Raw genomic sequence first — 19,364 nt, forward strand, 5'->3', positions numbered from 1 at the left:
ACTTTCAAAAGTTTGTATGAGAAAAATGCCTTTATAGTATTTGTACATTTGAATCTTATTGACTCTGAATTTTTATTATCAACCTGAAAATCTGTTTGCGTTGAAAAAAAAGGGCAAGTAGATTGAGACCAAAGAGAACAGCAAAATTTGTTTAATACCCTGCTTCCCCAAAGTACAGATTTTCACAGTCCTTTTAGAGCAAATTTTAATGGCAAGATTCAGCATTTGGAGCAACCAACAATCAGTGGCTGTTCAGAAAACATGATTATCAGTAACTCAGTAGACATTGGTTATAGTTGGTGAATCCATAATTCTTAGTTTTTTATATAGTCTTACAGAGTTTAAGTTCTTCATATTTTTAATTAACATGAGAAGTTTTTTAGGTCTCAAACTAGTCTCTTAGCTATAGGACCTACATGGTTGATGTATTTTTCTTCTTTTTAAAAAATCTTTATTGTTGAAAGCATTACATTGGTTCTCCTCCCCCGCAACCCCTATTAACCTCTTCCAGCCTGCTCCTGTCCTCCCTCCCCCCCACCCTAGGCTCTCACTACCCCATTGTCTGTGTCCATGGGTCATACATATATGCATACAAGTTCATTGGTTGATTTCTTCCTACCCACCATCCCCTCCCTTCCCTCTGAGGTTCAACAGTCTGTTTATGCTTCTGTGACTCTGGCTGGGTCTGTTTTTGATCATCAGTTTATTTGGTTCATTAGATTCTACATATGAGTGAGAGCATGTGACACTTACCTTTCTCTGACTGCCTTATTTCATTCAGCATAATACTGTCCAGGTCCATCCCTGTTGTTGCAAATGGTAAGAGTTCTTTCATTTTTATTGCTGTGTAGTACTCCATTGTGTAGATGTACCACAGTTTTTTTATCCACTCATCTGCTGATGGGCACTTAGGCTGTTTCCAAGTCTTAGCTATTGTAAATTGCGCTGCTATGAACATAGAGGTGTGTATAGTCTTTCTGATTGGTGTTTCAGGTTTCTTAGGGTATAGTCCTAGAAGTGAGATGATTGGGTCAAGTTCCATTTTTAATTTTTGAGGAAACTGCATACTGTTTTCCACAGTGGCTGCACCAGTCTGCATTCCCACCCGCAGCATACGAGGGTTCCCTTTTCTCCACATCCTTGTCAACACTTGTGGTTGGATGATTTGTTGATGGTAGTCATTCTGAGAGGTGTGAGGTGATATCTCATTGTCATTTTGTTTTGCATCTCTTGTATGATTAGTAACTTTGAGCATTTTTTCATATGCCTCTTGGCTTTCTGTATGTCCATTTTGGAGAAGTGTCTATTTAGGTCATTTGCCCATTTTTTAATTGGATTGTTTGTCTTCCTTTTGTTAAGTTGTATGAGTTCCCTATACGTTTTGGAGATTAAATAAACCCTTATCAGATGTGTCGTTAGCAAATATGATCTCCCATGTAGTGGGCTCTCTTGTTATTTTGATGATGGTTTCTTTTGTAGTTCAGAAGCTTGATGTGCTTTTCTTTTGAAAAGGATCTGCTAAGAACACCCCTTTCTCAGCTTCTTCTTTTTTTCCTTTCTCAGCTTTTAATTTGAAAAATTTTAATTGTATACTAAAGGAGAGAAAATACAGTGAACCCTCATGTCCTTATTATTCAGCTTCAACAACCAGTCTTTTAGCTAATCTTATTTATATATAACTGCATATATAAACCCCCATTGATTATTTTGAAGGAAATCCTAGACATCATATAATTTCATATGTAAATAGTTACATGATTAACCCACCAAAAAAATCATAGGAATCCCTTAATATTAGCAAGCATACAGTCAATCCTCATATTTCTGTCTCATTTTTAGTTATCTTGACAGTTTGTTTGAATCAGTACTTATATATTGCTATTGGTTAATATCTCGTAATCTATAGATTTTTTAATTTTTTATTATAATTTAAAATTTTTTAATTGTTTACTAGAGGCCTGGTGCATGAATTCGTGCATGGGTGGGGTCCCTCGGGGTGGCATGCAGAGATTGGGCCCCAGCTCGCAGCCCCAGCCTCGCAGCCCCACAGCCCCACCTGGCACCCTGCCTCGGCCTGGCACCACCCCCTCACCTGCTCCACCATCCCGCCTCCCGGGCAATCTATTGGTGCCTGGCCCTCTGCCCAGCTCCCTCAGTGCCTGGGAGCCAGGCAGCATCTGCAGGGCAGTCAATCAGGGCCGGGCCTCCCACCTGGTCCCCTCAGCACCTGGGAGCCAGGTGGCGGCTCTGCCACCCACTGCTGCTGGTCTCTGTCTGTTGGATGATCGATCAGGGCTGGGCCTCCCACTCGACTCCCTCAGTGCCTGGGAACCAGGTGGTGGCCCCGCCCCCCACCACCACTGCTGGTCGCCATCTGCCGGGCGATCGGTGAGGCAATCAAGCCCCCACTTATACCTGCCTTGACCAGGCACCACCCACTCACCTGCTCTACCATCCCACTGTGGTCCCTCACTCGTCAGGGCCTGTCAGGGCCCATCAGGGCCAGCAGCGCCTCCACTACCGCCCCTGCCAGCGCCCGCATCACTGACGCCCGCCATGTTCTGTGCCAACCCCTGGTGCTCAGCGCACATCATAGCCAGTGGTCGAACTCCAAGTCGAACGACCGCCCCAGGGGACAATTTGCATATTAGGCTTTTATTATATAGGAGGATTTTATTTACTTTTAGTGAGAGAGGAAGGGGGAGAGAGAGAAAAACATGAACGTGAAAGAAACATTGATCAGTTGCCTCTTGCATGTGCCTTACCAGGGATTGAACCTGAAATCTGGGTGTAGGCCCTGACCGGGAATCGAACCCACTACCTTTTGGTGCAGGGGAGGACGCTCCAACCAACTGAGCCACACCAGCCAGGGCAGATCTGAATTATTTTTAAGACAACATACTAAATAAGTGAATCAAAATGTCCAGATGGGTGATTCAGGGTAGTTTCTTTTTTATAGTGTTCTGGCTATCCTGTTTTCTTTTTTATAGTTTTTGGCTACTCTTTGTAGTCTTTATAGAATTAGTCACTATTGCTATAGTTATTTTTTTACAACTGTACAATTTTGTTCTCATTTCAGCAAACTAAAAGTGAATGTGTCCCATTTGTTATAAAGTATAAGGTAGAAATATGTTTTAGTATACAAAAAGGATCTGAAGTCAGTAGATTTTATTTATGGGAGAGTTTGATTTTTCCTGGTAAGGCTAGAATGTAAGAACTTTTTACATTTGATATATTGCATTGCACCTTCCCTACCTCAGATATTTTTGTGGGTGAAGTCTAGTGTCCAGTGTCACAGATCTCTATTTCTGCAAAACAAGAACTTTGAATCAAATACAGAGTCCCAAAAAGATGTATACACATTTTAACAGCTAATAACTCACTTAATTTTCACTCCTTTTCAGGTTTAACTGATTTGAAATAATGGGTGAAGCCAGACTAAGTTTTGAACAGAGAAAATTTATCCTAAAGTGCCATTAGACTTTTTTTATGGGGACAAAAAAGATAAAGTTTACAGCACAAAACCGGTAACAGTCCACAAATTGAGAGCACACAAATACTGAGTGATGTTTGCGATTCCATCGCTTCACATTATCAGTGGTGCCTGGAATAGAACGGTCATCAGTTTAAAAACAGGCACTGACAACAGAAATTACTCATTTCTGTACACTCTTTTAAATTTTGAAAATGAACTGTATGTTAATAAACACTGACTTTATAATCATTCAAAGTGTGTATACATTTTTTTGGGACACCCTGTATATAGGGATTATGAGTCACTCTGAATCCAGACTTGAGGACACCAAATAAATGTGGAAATAATATTGAACTTTTGGATGGAGGCCAAGCCTGGTGCTGGAAGGGATGGGTGGGGGTGTCTTAGAATTATATTATCTGTGACAAACAGATAATTTATAAACAATTTGTTGAAACAGGGAAATAGGTTCTGAAGTGTTCTTTTAGGCATACTGTTACTTACAATGTATTATATACTATGTATGTATGTTTGGCTCAAGACTTAATTTATTTAATTGTATCATGTTTAACTCTGAAAAAAGGGAAATATTACATGGTATTTTTGTGTAGTGTTTCTGTGAGGTAAATTAAACTAAATGGTGTTTTCTGTTTGGTTTGATTTTTTAAAAAAATATATTTCATTGATTTTTTTACAGAGAGGAAGGGAGAGGGATAGAGAGTTAGAAACATTGATGAGAGAGAAACATCGATCAGCTGCCTCCTGCACACTCCCTACTGGGGATGTGCCCGCAACCAAGGTACATGCCCTTGACTGGAATCGAACCTGGGACCCTTCAGTCATCAGGCCGACACTCCATCCACTGAGCCAAACCAGTTAGGGCTGTTTGGTTTGATTTTTGTTGTTGTTTTTAAACACATGCTTCCTAAATTTACTGTCTTGTTTAGGCCCACTTATTAAAAATGTTTTCCTCCAACTTCACTCTGTAATTTGATTTATCTCTCTTCCTTAAATTATTCTGTGCTCTCCTTATTGGTGTGTTTTCCCCTTTTTCATACGATTGAGGTTTATTTTATAATATTGGGGTGATCTGACTTGATATGTAAAAGCTTGAATTGAAAGATTTAGAAGATGAGTGATTAGCATGATCAAAGGATGGGAAGTGGATTTGGAAGGGCAAACAAAATAGCTAGCCCAATAGTTTCAATTTCTAAGTCATCACTTTTTAGCTCTCTGAAAATTATATACATATATATATATATATATACATATATATATATATATATATGCAGTTTTTGTGTTTTACTTTTGTGAGGATTTAACTTTTTTTCTTCTTCGAAGTAGGGATTTCATGTCCCCCTTTTAAGGAGAATGCTCTGTCTTAATTTTATACCCATCTGAATATATTTAAGAGAGAGGCACAACAAGCTAATAGGCAGCTCTCTGCACGGGGATGGGGCTTCTGTTTTCTGATTTAGTTGGTCTTGGGTGAGGCCCACAAATTTGCCTGTCTAACTAGTCCCAGGTACTACTAGTCCAGTAACCTTACCCACTTTGTTAGGGAATGCTCTTGAGATTCACATCTGTGGAAGGAATGGACAGGAAAAAAGCAGAGAGAAAGTTAAGCTGCAATGCTGGAGAGTTCTGAAGCTGGACTGACCCCTTCAGAGTTGCCCCAAGTTGGGACAAAGAGCTGGGCTTTTGAAACCCCATTGATCAGCCACTGGATGTGGGCTGTCTCTGGAAGAAGATGTGACCTTAAGGAGTGAAGTTTTCTTCAGCATAGGCAATCCCCATAGGGGCTGACAACTGAGGGCATTCTGCTGAAGGCACTTCCAGCGGCTGGAGGACAAAGTCCTTCTTTCCTGGAAAGGGGAAATGAGGCAGTATATTACAGAGGCCATACATACTCTTTTCAGTTAACCTCCTACCCCACCCTAGGACAGCCGTTGTTTCTAATTTTTCTTTCATCATAGATTAATTTTGCCTGTTCTAGAACTTCATATAAATGGAATTGTACATAATGAACTTTTCTTGGTAGTGTCTTCGGCTCAGTATAATGTACACTAGATTCATTAATGTTCTGTGTATCAGAGATTTTTTTAATTGCTCAGTATTCCATTCTATGAATATATTATTTTTATCCATTTTTATATTGACTGCTGTTGGATTGTCTCCAGTTTGGGACTAAAGATTAAATATTCTGTGAACATTCTTACACAAATCTGTTTTGGGGACACACAGTGTTATTTCTTTTGCATAAAAACATAGGAATAGAATTGCTGTGTTATAGGATAGGTTTATATTAAACTACTATTTTTTTATTGCTTTTAAGAGGGAGAGAAACATTGATTTGTTGATCCATTTATTTATGCATTCATTGGTTGATTCTTATATGTGCCCTGACCTGGGATTCAACCTGCAACCTTGGCGAATTGGCCCCTCTCTGGCTTGACAGCTGCGCTCTGCTCTGCCTGCTGTTCTCCACTCTGGTCTCTCCAGACATCGTTGGAGTTTCACCTTCTGTGTTTCAGCTCCAGCTGGGGAACTGCAGTCTTCAGTGGAAAGGGAAAGTGCTCTTTGTGCCAGAGTGGAGCTGACTTATATGGACAGAGGTCCCCATCCTTGGTCCCTGATTGGTCCATCTCATGCAAAGAGGACTCCAAATCCTTGCAGTTTGATTGGTCCACAAAGGACTGTCCTGATTGGTCAGAATGTAGCCTCACTGATTGGTTGGTGAAAATGTTGATGGGGAATATAGCTTTGCAGTTCTGATTGGCCAGAGAAAGCCTCAGTACTGTTGGTTGAAATACTATTTCTGGAACTCCTTTCTAAGGGCTGGCTCAGATGGCAGGAACACAGTGTGGAAGGCAGGCAGCTTAGTGCATGCTTCTCCCTGAAGTGTGGTTGTATGAGAGGCCTCTATTTAGAAAAGGCTACTAGACTCTGCTTTTAAATTTGGGCCCAGTTAACCACCAGGAGTCCTTATTGGTAGGCTATCTTCTTAGGATCCACAGTTGTAGGAATTCATTTAATACTCTGGGTATAAGTCTTTTATCAGATATATTAGAGGCCTGGTGCACTAACTCGTGCATGGGTGGGGTCCCTTGGCCTGGCATGTGATTGGGGTGTCTTGCCCAGTCCCCACCTGGGCCAATTGGGGCTGGTTGCCCCGGGGGTTTGGAGGTAGGGCCCGCGGGAGGTTGGCCGACCGGGGGGAGGGGCCATGGAGGTTGGCCGGCCACAGGAGGTTGGCTGTGGGAGCTCACTGACCACCAGGGGGCAGCTCCTGCATTGAGTGTCTGCACCCTGGTGGTCAGTGCATGTCATAGCGACTGGTTGACAGAGTGTTCAGTTGTAACTGTCATAAAGGTCACTTAGGCTTTTATATATATAGATTTTTTGCAAATATTTTCTTTTGGTTAGTGGTTTATTTTCTAATGATTCGTTAGTGGTTTATTTTCTAATGATGTCTTGATGAATAGAAGTTGACTTTCATTTTGACGATGGCTAATTTATTTTTTTTTTAATGCTATTGCTTCTGTACCCTAAGACACTTTTGTATAGTCTCAGGTCATGATATTCTCCTATGATTTCTTCTAATTACTTTATAGTTTGAGCTCTTGTGGTTAATTTTATTATCCAACTCAAAATTTTCTATAGAATGAGGTATATTCATCTGTTTATAGATATATCCAGATATTCCATCAGCCTTTGTTGAAAGGATTTTCCTTTATGCCTTGAACTGCTTTGGTACCTCTTTTTCAAATCAGTTGAATAAATAGAAGTTAGCTGTCATTCATTTCACCTTTTCACTGTGTATAATGTCACTTTAGTCTGGCTGCCTTAAGATTTGTGTTTTCATTCCTTTAACCATGATGTGACTGTGTGATTTTCTTTTTAATGATCCTACTTGGAGTTTGCTGAGCTTTTTGGATATGTAAGTTTGCATGTTTCATGAAATTTGGGGAAATTTTGGTTATTTATCAGATATTTTCAGTTTCATATCTCTCCTCTCCAGTTGTACATAAGTACCACTTGATGTTGTACTACGAATCTCTGAAGCTCTGTTTATTATTTTGAAAATATTTCTCTTCCTTAGATTAAGATGTCTTGATTTATTTTTAGTTTAGTGGCCTTTTTTCTGCTGTATTTGATTTTCTGTTAAGATAACTCAATGTATTTTATTCATTTCAGATATACTTTTTAGTTCTAAAATTTCCATTTAGTGTTGTTTTTTTCCCCATAGCTTCTATTTCTCAGCTGAGATTTCTCCCATCCATATATTTAACATGATTATATTTTACTTTAAATACTTGAACATATTTATAATACCTCCTTTGAAGTCCTTGTCTGCTAATTCTGACATCTAGATCATTTAGGATTTGGTTTCTTTGAGCTGTTTTGTTTTTCTTTGACTCTAGGTCCCTTTTTTCTATTTATTCATTATGATAGATGTTGCTTGTATAATGCACATTGTGGGAAATATATTGTAGACTTTGGATTTTGTTATTTTTTCTCTCATGAGTGTTATTTTTTGTTGTTGCTGTTGTTCTGGTAGATAGTTAACATGGCTGGATTCAACCTCCCAGCATTATCTCTCCTGTGATAGGCAGCAACTGAAGGCTCAACTCATATCTCTCCACCTTTCTGCTATTGCTTTTTGCTGGAAACCTTGGAGGGTTCTCTAAATGAAGGTTATTCAAATATTTGGGCATACATTATACAGAAATTTTGAGGCACCTTCCTTTCTGGGATTTCATCTCTCACATTACAGTGGCTCTGGCAAGACAGCCGATTTCTGCTTCAATCCTGAGTGGTCACTGCTGTGTTGGCAGATCAGTGCCCTCAGACAACAGCCTTATAAATACAAATCTTACCCAGTTCTTTTCTGTTAACAATTCCCTCTAGTTGCTATCTGCTTTTGGTCACTCTCTTTCACCTTAACGTTTGTTTTTATATTTTGTCCACATAATTGTCATGTGTGGGAAAGTTACTCCAATATAACTTAATTATGTCATTTTCCAAAGTAGAACATTGCAGTATTGAAGCATTATTTTTTTTTTAATATATTTTATTGATTTTTTACAGAGAGGAAGGAAGAGGGATAGATAGTCAGAAACATCGATGAGAGAGAAACATCGATCAGCTGCCTCCTGCACACCTCCTACTGGGGATGTGCCCGCAACCAAGTTACATGCCCTTGACCGGAATCGAACCTGGGACCTTTCAGTCCGCAGGCTGACGCTCTATCCACTGAGCCAAACCGGTTTTGGCTGAAGCATTATTTTATTTTGAATCATTCAAAGCATCCAGTATTCAAGGTGTAAAGTTTTGAGATTATTGGTTGCATTAACTGAAATGTGATTTAAGTGCTAATTTTATTTACTCTATAGCAGCCATGGGCAAACTACGGTCCGCGGGCCAGATCCGGCCCGTTCGGCTGTTCTATCCAGCCCGCAGAGCCGAAAGAGCGGAGGGTTCTCTTGCTCTCCCCTCCGCTCCTTTACTTTGAATTTATATTAGTTCACACAAACACTCCATCCATGCTTTTGTTCCGGCCCTCCGGTCCAGTTTAAGAACCCATTGTGGTCCTTGAGTCAAAAAGTTTGCCCACCCCTGCTCTATAGCTATATGCAAAGGCACTTTTTTTTTACCTTTATTTGGCTCTAAACATTCATGGAAGACTAGAGGCCTGGTGCATGAAATTCGTGCATGCAGGGATGTGTGTCCCTCAGCCCAGCCTGCACCCTCTCCAATCTGGGACCCCTTGAGGGATGTGTGACTGCCCATTTGGGCCCGATCCCTAAACGGGCAGTCGGAAATCCCTCTCACAATGCAGGACTGCTGGCTCCCAACTGCTCGCCTGCCTGCCTGCCTGATTGCCCCTAACCACTTCTGCCTGCCAGCCCGATCACCCCCTAACCACTCCCTTGCCAGCCTGATCGACTCCTAACTGCTCCCATGCCGAACCAATTGTCCCTCTCTGCCCTTCCCTGCAGGCCTGGTCCCCCCCAACTGCCCTCCCCTGCAGGTCTGGTCCCCCTCAACTGCCCTCCCCTGCAGGCCTGGTTCCCCCCAACTGCCCTTCCCTGCAGGCCTGGTCCCCCCCAACTGCCCTCCCCTGCAGGCCTGGTTCCCCCCAACTGCCCTCCCCTGCAGGCCTGGTTCCCCCCAACTGCCCTCCCCTGCAGGCCTGGTTCCCCCCAACTGCCCTTCCCTGCAGGCCTGGTCCCCCCCAACTGCCCTTCCCTGCAGGCCTGGTCCCCCCCAACTGCCCTCCCCTGCAGGCCTGGTCCCCCCCAACTGCCCTCCCCTGCAGGCCTGGTTCCCCCCAACTGCCCTTCCCTGCAGGCCTGGTCCTCCACAACTGCCCTCCCCAGACAGCCCGGTCACCCCTAACTGCCCTCCCCTGTCAGCCTGGTCGGCCCTAACTGCTCTCCCCTGCTAGCCTGTTTCCCCCCAACTGCCCTTTCTTGCCTGCCTGGTTGCCCCTAACTTCTCTTCCCTGCTGGCCTGGTCCCTCCTCAACTGCCCCCCCCTGCAGGCCAGATCCCCCCCAACTGCCCTCCTGTGCAGGCTTGGGTCACCCCCAACTGCCCTCCTCTGAAGGCCTGATCTCCCACAACTGCCCTCCCCTGCCGGTCATCTTGTGGTGGCCATCTTGTGTCCACATGGGGGCGGCCATCTTTGAACACATTGGGGGCGGCCATCTTGTGTGTTGGAGTGATGGTCAATTTGCATATTACTCTTTTATTAGATAGGATAATTTGGTTTGCATCATCTTTTAAAATTATATAAACTACTGTATATCTAGACTTTTGCATGCTTTCTTTGCATTTTTACTTTAATTGTTTAACAAAATCCAAATGACAGTTCAGTTACTTTATACTAGCTTCATTTGTATTACTAGTATATATTAATAGTTCACTTATATTTAGTCGCTCACTTAAATTTATGTATACTGGCTTTATTTGTGTTATTTATTTCTAAATATATTTTTCCTTCCAATTGATTACCATATTAATCTTGGCTATTACTTCTATGTCCAGGGAATCCTTTCCTGGTGTGTGTTGTATATGTATGTGTGTATGTGTATACAAATGAGACAGGGTGGGAGAGAGTATCTACTTTTTAACATGTTTTTAGAATTATAGATAATATTATACCATTATGGCCTTTAAATGCTAAACAAATCATTGTCCAGAGTAGCAGACATACAGTAAAAATTAGAATTCATTGTAAACTCTGTGTCCTGTATCTAAGTATAATACAACATTTGCACTTTTATATATCATCGAAAACTTGTTTATTCAGAGCATCTGTTGTTAAAGTGATATTGTGTAATAACAACAGGTTGTCTGTAGCAGTGAATTCAGAAAACATTCTGATCATGCTTTGGGATTGAATATAGTACAGTGAATGGTAAATAGATTTGTGTTGTGTTGTGTGTGTGTGTGTGTGTGTGTGTGTGTGTGTGAAAAATGCAGTTTTAGTATGCAATGCCTGATCTTAGTAAGGAGTTTTTACTTATTTTTTTTTCATAGTGTGGAAGACTAATTACCATATCATTCTTATTAATCTAACTTTCTTTTTCTTTCAGCAAAACTGTACAATCTAAAGTGGACTGCATTTTGGTAAGTAAAATAACTAGTCTTAAAATTCTATTTTGTAATTAGGCTTTTACTTTAAAATATATTATTCCTGAGTCAATATTTATTTTAAATCTAACCCAATTTTAGTGAATACAACTTGACATTTAATTACAAACTATATGGCTGTAAACTATCTACTTTCCTATATTTCATCAATAATTAAATCACAATCTGAGGTTATTGTATACTTTTGAAACTTAAACTAAAGATCACGTAAGCATTTAATAAAGTGGATGTTTATTTTTCTCTTCTAATAATTCTAAAGAATTTGTTTAAAGATAAGACTTAATATGTTTGATAGGTTAGTTTTGTTGTGAGAGAATATTTTGTCATATTTCGGTTGTTAGATTTTGGGAATTAATCTCGCAATAATAGTTTAAATTTAGATTGTAGTTACAGAGCTCAACAATTTGTTTAAATGAAATCTTTTTAAAATGTTCCATGGGACCCTGGCCAGGTGGCTCGGTTGGTTGGAGCATCATCCCACACACCAAAAGGTTGTGGGTTCGATTCCTGGTCAGCGAACATACCTAAGTTGCAGATTCAATCTCCATACGGGGCACATATGGGAGGCAAAAGATTGATGTTCCTCTCTTACATCGATGATGTTTCTCTCTCTCAAAATCAATAAAACATATCCTCAGGTGAGGAGTAAATAAAATAAAATGCTTCATGAGTTAGTTTTTTTGTTGCTATAATATACTTTTCATGTTTGGATTGTTGGTCATTAGGAATTAAAGCCACCATAATAATAGTTTAAATTTAGATTGTATTTTTAGTTCCTGAGGTCTTATAAACAATGTAAGGGAAGCAGCATGCAACTACTAAGGCTACTGGAATAGAACTGACTTCTTTCATGAAGTTTCTGCTGATGGAATACTCCGTAGGTTCTAGAATATTCAGTGACTACGCTGTTAGGTTCCCTCAAGCATCATTATAGTTAGTCCTCGTGCTCTACTTGTGACAGAACTTTCTTATTCAGATTTGTGTCTTCTTATGAGCTAACTTTTTTTGTGGAGAAGGGAGGTTGTTTAGTGTCTGGTGTTAAAATAGTATTTGATATCTTATGATATTATTAGCTTGCTAGAGGCCCGGTGCATGAAATACATGCACTTGGCGGGGAGGGGTCCCTCAGCCCAGCCTGTGCCCTCTCACAGTCCAGGAGCCCTCAGCAGATGTCTGAATGATGGGCCTAAACCAGCAGTCAGACATCCTTAGTGCCTTAGCGCTGCCACGGAGGCGGGAGAGGCTCCTGCCACTGCTGCTGCGCTCGTCAGCTGTGAGCCCAGCTTCTGGCTGAGTGGCATTCCCCCTGTGGGAGCACAATGACCACCGGGGGCAACTCCTGCATTGAGCATCTGCCCCCTGGTGGTCAGTGCACATCATAGCGACTGGTCATTCCACCGTTCAGTCAATTTGCATATTAGCCTTTTATTATATAGGATTAGGTTCTAGGTAGGTGAATGATTAGTAAATTCAGAGGGAAAGATGTAGCTGGATTAGCTCTGTCCTTTTTTAGCCTAATAGTTGAGAAAGTGGACTTTATGGGGATGTTTTCCCCTTTCACTTACTTTTTTTAATTTTTATTTATTTACTTTATTTTTGCCTCACAATAACCCTTGGAAGTAGGTAATCTTGTTACCTCCCTTTTACAAATGATGAAACTGGTGCTTTTGCATATACTTAAAAATTATTGTTGAGTACCACCTATCTGCCAATGCTAGATATAAGTGATACAAAATAAGATATTCCCTTGCTCTCAAGAAGTTCAGTATGACCCTGGCCGGGCTGCTTAGTTGGTTGTAGTGTCGTCCTGTGCACCAAAAGGTTGTGGTTCGATTTCCCGTCAGGGCACATACCTAAGTTGCAGGTTCTGTCCCTGATCAGGGTGCATAAACTGATCAATGTTTCTGTATCACATCAATGTTTGTCTGTCCCTCCCCCTTCCCCTTTCTGTCTCTCTAAAGTCAATAAAAGCATATCCTCTAATGAGGATAAAAAAGAAAAGAAAAATTCAGTCTGTTGTCAAAATATATTCAAGAGTGCTATTAAGACCTTGGAAGGTGGTGACTGGGATATTGATTGAGATCAGAGTGAATTTATAGGTCAATTTGGGGGCTGTTGACATTTTAATGACAAGTCTTCTAATCCATGAATGTGGTATATCTCCATATTAGTTGGTTCTTGTATAATTTCAGCAGTGACTTGTAATTTTCTGTATATAGGTTTTGTATATATTTTACTTAAATTATTTTGCTTAAAATAAGTATTTCAAGATTTTGGATGCTATCATGAATGGCATTTAAAAATGTTTTGTTATCCAGTGTTTTATTGCTAATATTTACATTGACCTAGTAGTCTGTAAACTTATTAAGTTCACATATTAGATCTAGTAGCTTATATGGAAAGTCCTTTAGATTTTCTACCTACTTAATCATTGGAAAATCATTCCAACCTAAATGCCTATTTATTTTTCTCACCTTGTACTGCTAGGACCTCCAGGACAATGTTGAATAGAAATGGTGAGAGTGGATTTCCTTCCCTGTTGCCAATCTTAGGGGAAAACCATTCTTTCATTCACCTTACAGTATGACATTAGCATCATCCTTTTCATGGATGCTCTTTTCAAGTTGAGCATGTTCCCTTCTATTCCTTTTTTGCTAAGGGGAGTTTATCATAAATACTTGTTGGATTTTATCAAATTATTTTTCTGCACTTATCAAAATAATCACATGGTACTACTTTTGTATGTTATTAATGTGGTAAACTACACTGAGTTTTTAAAAGTAAACCATCCTTACATTTCTGTGATAAACTTCATATGTTGCATTATACTTTTATATATTGCTGTTTTGGATTTGCTATTTTTTTAAAGACCCGTCTGTGTTAATTAGGGCTTTTGATTTGCTGTTTTCTTATAATGTCTTTTTCTGTTTTTGGATATCTGGGTAATGCTGGTGTTTTGTAATGAATTTGAAAGTGTTTTTCCATTTTCTATTTTCTGAAGGAATTATTTAAAATTAATTACATTTCTTCTTTAACTGATAGATTTCACTAGTGAAACCACCTGTGAGAAAGAATTTATAAGGCTATTAAATTATTCTATTCTTAATGAAGTTTTGATATTTGTGTCTTTCAAGTAATTTGTTGATTTTTGCGGTATTATTAAATTTGTTGGTGTAATATTGATAATAATACCTTATTGCCCTTTACTAGCTGTAGGATCTGTAGCAGTTATCTCTTATTCCTGATAATGGCCATTTGTATCTCCTTTTTTTTTTTTTTTTTTTCTTGATCAGTTTAGCTCCAGGTTTAACAATTTTATTGATCTTCCCTTATAAATCAAGCTTTGGCTTCACTGATTTTTCTCTCTTGTTTTTGTCAGATTTCCATTTTGTTTCTTTCCTAGTATATATTATTTCTTTTCTTCTGCTTACTCCTATTTTAACTCCCAAGTATTCTAATAAGAAATAAACTTTTCTTTTCTATTAAAGCATTTACTGCTATAAATTTTCCTCTGAGCACTGGTTTAGCTTCTTCCCATAAATTTTATGTTGTGTTTTCATTATTTAATTAAATTTGTTTGCTATTTTCATTTTGATTTATTCTTGTACCCATGGAACACTTAGATGTATGTTGGTCAATTTAGAAGCATAATTATTAAAGCTTGTTATGTTTTATTTATGAATTGATTCTTTTATTATGGTATTTTTCATTTTTATCTCTGGTAATTTCTTTGTAGTGCTTATTTGCATGTTATATCTTTTTCCACCCTTTTACTTTTAAGCAATCTGGGTCTTTACAATTAAAGTGTTGTATTGTTGCTGTTACATCATATAATTGTGTCTTTTTTATTTAGTCTGACAAGCTTTGTGCTGTGATTACCTGTATGGTTGATATCCTATCCAATAAAGAGGGAATATTCTAATTGACCCTCATGCCATCACAAAGATGGCGGCGCACACAGCCAATAAGGAGGGAATATGCTAAATGACTGCCATGCCCTCAAAGATGGCGGCACCCACAACCAATAAGGAGGGAATATGCTAATTGACTGCCACACCCTCAAAGATGATGGTGCTCACAGCCACAAGATGGCAGCGCCCAGTCCCCTAGCCCCCCAACCACCCAGGGCCAGCCCAAGGCGCAGGCAAGCCTCAGATGGCGGCTGCCCAACCGCCCAGGGCCGCCCGAGGCTTGCACTGCCAGCAGTGGCAGCAGCATAGACATGATGGGGCATCACCTTCCCCTGATTTCCGGGTTGCCTCCCGCCCCTGAGGGCTCCTGGACTGTGAGAGGGGGCAGGCCGGGCTGAGGGGGACCTCCCCCCGCTCCAGTGCATAAATTTTCATGCACTGGGCCTCTAGTATGTATATAATTTTGATGTTTATTTCCTTGCAGTGCAAAAGGTCTTTAATTTCCCTTCTGTCGCAACCCACAGGTTGAGAACCGCTAGCAGGGTCACCTAAGACCATCGCGACCCACAGGTTAAGAACCGCTGCTGTAGAGCTTAAGACCATTGGAAAACACAGATATTTACATTACGATTCATAACAGTAGCAAAATTACAGTTATGAAGTAGCAATGAAAATAATTTTATGGTTGGGGGTCACCACAACATGAGGAACTGTATTAAAGGGTCGCGGCATTAGAAAGGTTGAGAACCACTGCTCTAGAGGGAAAGATCTGTTTTTTCCCCACCATCCTTCTCTTTTCCTCAGCTTAAGAATGCCACTTCCTTTCCCTATTAAGAGATAACTGTCCTAAATCACCCGCTCTCATCCCAAGTACAGATGGAGAACTAAAACTTTATTGTATAGATTCAGGGAGGGTTTAAGCAAGCGAAGTGGGACATAAAGGCCAGAAACTAAGGGAAACTGATTAGCAGTTTAGCAGAATGGCTCAGAGCTAAGGCTGTGGGATGAAAGAGACCTGAGTTTGAATCTTTGCCCCTGCCATTATTGCTGTGGTTGATTCTGGACAGTTTTAACCAAATTTCTGTAACAGAAGAAAAAAGGAGGTAATAGTGCCTAATTTACTGAGTTGTGAATACATATTAAATGAAATAACTAGTGTAAATACAGTGCCTGGCACATAGTAAGTATACAGGGCAGCTTCGGTTGAGGGCATTGTATGTATGTGTGATCGGATGGTGTGAATCTAATTGACTTAATTGCTATAAATTTATGTTTCTAGAAGTTTAACTTTAGTCAAGGGTCATATTTTATATCCATCACATAACTTACCACTTAAAAATGAATGTTCACTATATGGAACCTCTGAGAGGAGAGTATTGAATCCCTCAAACAGGAAGTAGAAGATGGAGAAGGTTAGGAATCACTTGGCTAAAGCCATCCAGGAAGCCAGAGGGTGCATATCGTAGAACAGATGCCAGTTTCTACACTCCACACTCCCTCCCCTCCTTCTTTTTGATTTGGCTCAAAAACCTTTTCAGAAAACTTCTTTTATCTACTCGGAATGCATTCAGCTGCAGATAAAAGAAAACTTCAGCTATTGCTGGTTTAAAGAAGTAAGAGTTCATGTCATCCAGTAAGTCCAAAGTTGGGCATTCAGGAAGTGGTGCAATAACTAAGAGTTGCCACCAGAGTCCTGTGCTCTTTCTTTGTTGCCTTGTCATCTCTGTCCTGTCACATCATTGATGGCTGCTGCACTTCCCCGCCTTTTGTCCAAGGAAGAAGGAAGGAAGGGCAAAGGGCTTTCTTCTAGGGAAGCTCTGTCAATATTTTCAGGATACCTGCTTTTATTTTGAAAACCCACTTCAGGAATTCAGAGCAATAACCTCTAAGTAGTGATTTTCAACTGGTGTCCCGCAAGAATTTTTAAAAACTGCAATACCTGACTATTTAGTCAAGAGCACTGGATTTCTCTCCCCTTAGATTGTCAAATTTAAAAAATGACAACAGCCAACACAATAGCTGACCAGTGTGAATGAATCAAAAGTGTACCTTTTTTTTGGTTAGATCAGCAAAAAAAATATGTTTTTGTGTGTGTGTGCTGCAGAATTTTAGTAATTAATTTATGTGTGCCATTGTATGAAAATGGTTGAAAATCGCTGTTCTAGAGCAGTGGTCGGTTTGCCACTCCATTGACTAATAAGTGTGCTGACCACTGGTAGGGGCTTAATCACAAGGAACAACAACAGCCTGTAATTATTGGAATCGAGAGTCTAGGTCAGTGGTTGTCAAACTCATTAGTCAACGGAGCGGCAAACCGCGGCTCGCGAGCCGCAGTTTGCCGACCACTGTTCTAGAGTACTGTCACTTGGGTACCCCTAGCTGCAAGAGAAACTAGGATATAGAGTACTTTGTTTTCTAGCCTATGTATCAGAACAAGATATAGAAGGAGGTGGTTAACAATATGTATGAGTCCAACCTATATGCTATACCTGCTTTCATGCCCCTGCTTTTATGCACCCCCATAAAAAGTTCTGTACCCCTATTAAAGCTTTTTCCATATAGTATGCTAATCACCAGATTCATTTTTCTTCTTAAAAAATCTTTTGGAAGTAAGGACAGTGTTTTATGGCTCTGTATCTCCAGTGCTTAGCACAGTGTCTGGTATATGGAAGACACTCAGTAAATAATTGAATGATTATTCACAAATAGTAATTATCAAAAAGAATGTATAATATGCACATGATATCCTCTAAACAAAGAGTTTCTTTGCATTCATTGTTGTGATTATTATTAGCATTTATTACCATGTGCCAGACATTACATATTTCACCATTTAGTTCTCATAATTTGCCTATGAGGTTAATCTGTTATCATCCTCATTTTACAGATGAAGAAACAGGCTCAGACATGTTAAGTAACTTATCCAAGGTCATAAAACTTACTAATTGGTAGAATTAGGCTTTTAATCCAGACCCCAGAGCCCAGGCTTTTAAAAAACTATGATATACTATGTCATTTTTTTAAATGTCTGAAATATGAGTTTACCTGTGAATTTTTAAAATTCTACTTTATTTTATAATCAAGAAAATGTTTCTGAAATTAATTTTCCACCTTTAAAATTGATCTGAAATGAAAATAAAGTTGGCTTTAGCTTATTGAATTTGAATTATCAGTAGTTCTAAATGCAGTCTGTTTTTTGCAAGCAGGTTGTTTGAATGCCATTTTTAAAACTTACAGTATGCTCAGTAAAAATAGCTCAATAGTTTTAGTTATTCAAATTATTACAATTGTGAAGACTGTGGCACTATGAGATATGCTAAAAGTGAAAATATAAAATTATACCTATGGTATTTTTTAATATATATTTTTATTGATTTTAGAGAGTAAGGGACAGGGAGAGAGAGAGAAAGAAACATCAATAATGAGAGAGAATCATTAATTGTCTGCCTCCTGCATGCCCCCTACTGGGGATTGAGCCAGCAACCCAGGCATGTGCCCTTGACTGGAATCAAACCTGGGACCCTCTGAGCCAAACCAGCTAGGGCTATGGTATTTTTAAAGTCTAGCACTTTGCCTGCTTATCATTAAGACAAGTAAAAATATTTGTAGCATAATTGTAAATAAATTTTTTTTGCTAATATTTTGATGCTTTTGCAATAAAATAGTTGGTTTTAGTTAATTTTTTAAAAATATTTTTATTGATTTCAGAGAGGAAGGGAGAGGAAGACAGAGATAGAAACATCAATGATGAGAGAGAATCATTGATTGGCTGCCTTCTGCACGCCCCCACTGGGGATCGAGCCCGCAACTCAGGCATGTGCCGTTGGCTGGAATCGAACCCGGAACCTTTCAGTCCACAGCCCGACACTCTACTCACTGAGCCAAACCGGCTAGGTCTGATTTTAGTTAATTTTAATAATAACCAACATGTCTTAAATTTCTTGAGTTGTAACAATTTTAGATACACAATATCATTCTACATTTGTAAAGCTGATCCCATTATATTTCTCATAACCAATGTAATAGTCAAGGTAAAACCTTACCCTTGACATGTTCAACATTAGAGGATTAAATATACCCTAGTAGAGTTTGAAAGCTGCTCATTTTATATTAACTAGTCTTAAATTGGTCTTATTTGATAGCCATAGCAAGGTCTAAAAGTGAGAGAAATAATACTTAATGTTTGGTATAGAAAAAGTTTGGTGAGAGTCAACCACAGGAGGATGGGAAATAATAGCTCGTTTCCCAAAATGTGGTTCTTGGAAGAGTCATTCCATAGGATGTTAATGTTATGCAAAAAAAAGTTCTAAAAGTCAA

The 19,364-nt window shown here is 39.5% G+C and overlaps 1 protein-coding gene across 2 annotated transcripts in view; it reads left to right on the forward strand.

Moving 5' to 3' along the window:
* The window catches only part of RFX7 (regulatory factor X7), a 108,515-nt gene that overhangs the window by 44,858 nt on the left and 44,293 nt on the right, over positions 1-19,364 (forward strand). Inside the window, exons 3-4 of one of the 2 annotated variants that reach the window (XM_080671943.1) lie at positions 7,395-7,415; positions 11,079-11,112. In XM_080671943.1, coding sequence (XP_080528069.1) covers positions 7,395-7,415; positions 11,079-11,112 — 55 coding nt within the window. The remainder of the gene's footprint in view (positions 1-7,394; positions 7,416-11,078; positions 11,113-19,364) is intronic. The other variant, XM_080671944.1, reaches the window with a different exon arrangement.

This window comes from Plecotus auritus (genome assembly GCF_963455305.1).
Source record: "Plecotus auritus genome assembly, chromosome: 1".
Classification (NCBI taxonomy): Eukaryota; Metazoa; Chordata; class Mammalia; order Chiroptera; family Vespertilionidae; genus Plecotus; species Plecotus auritus.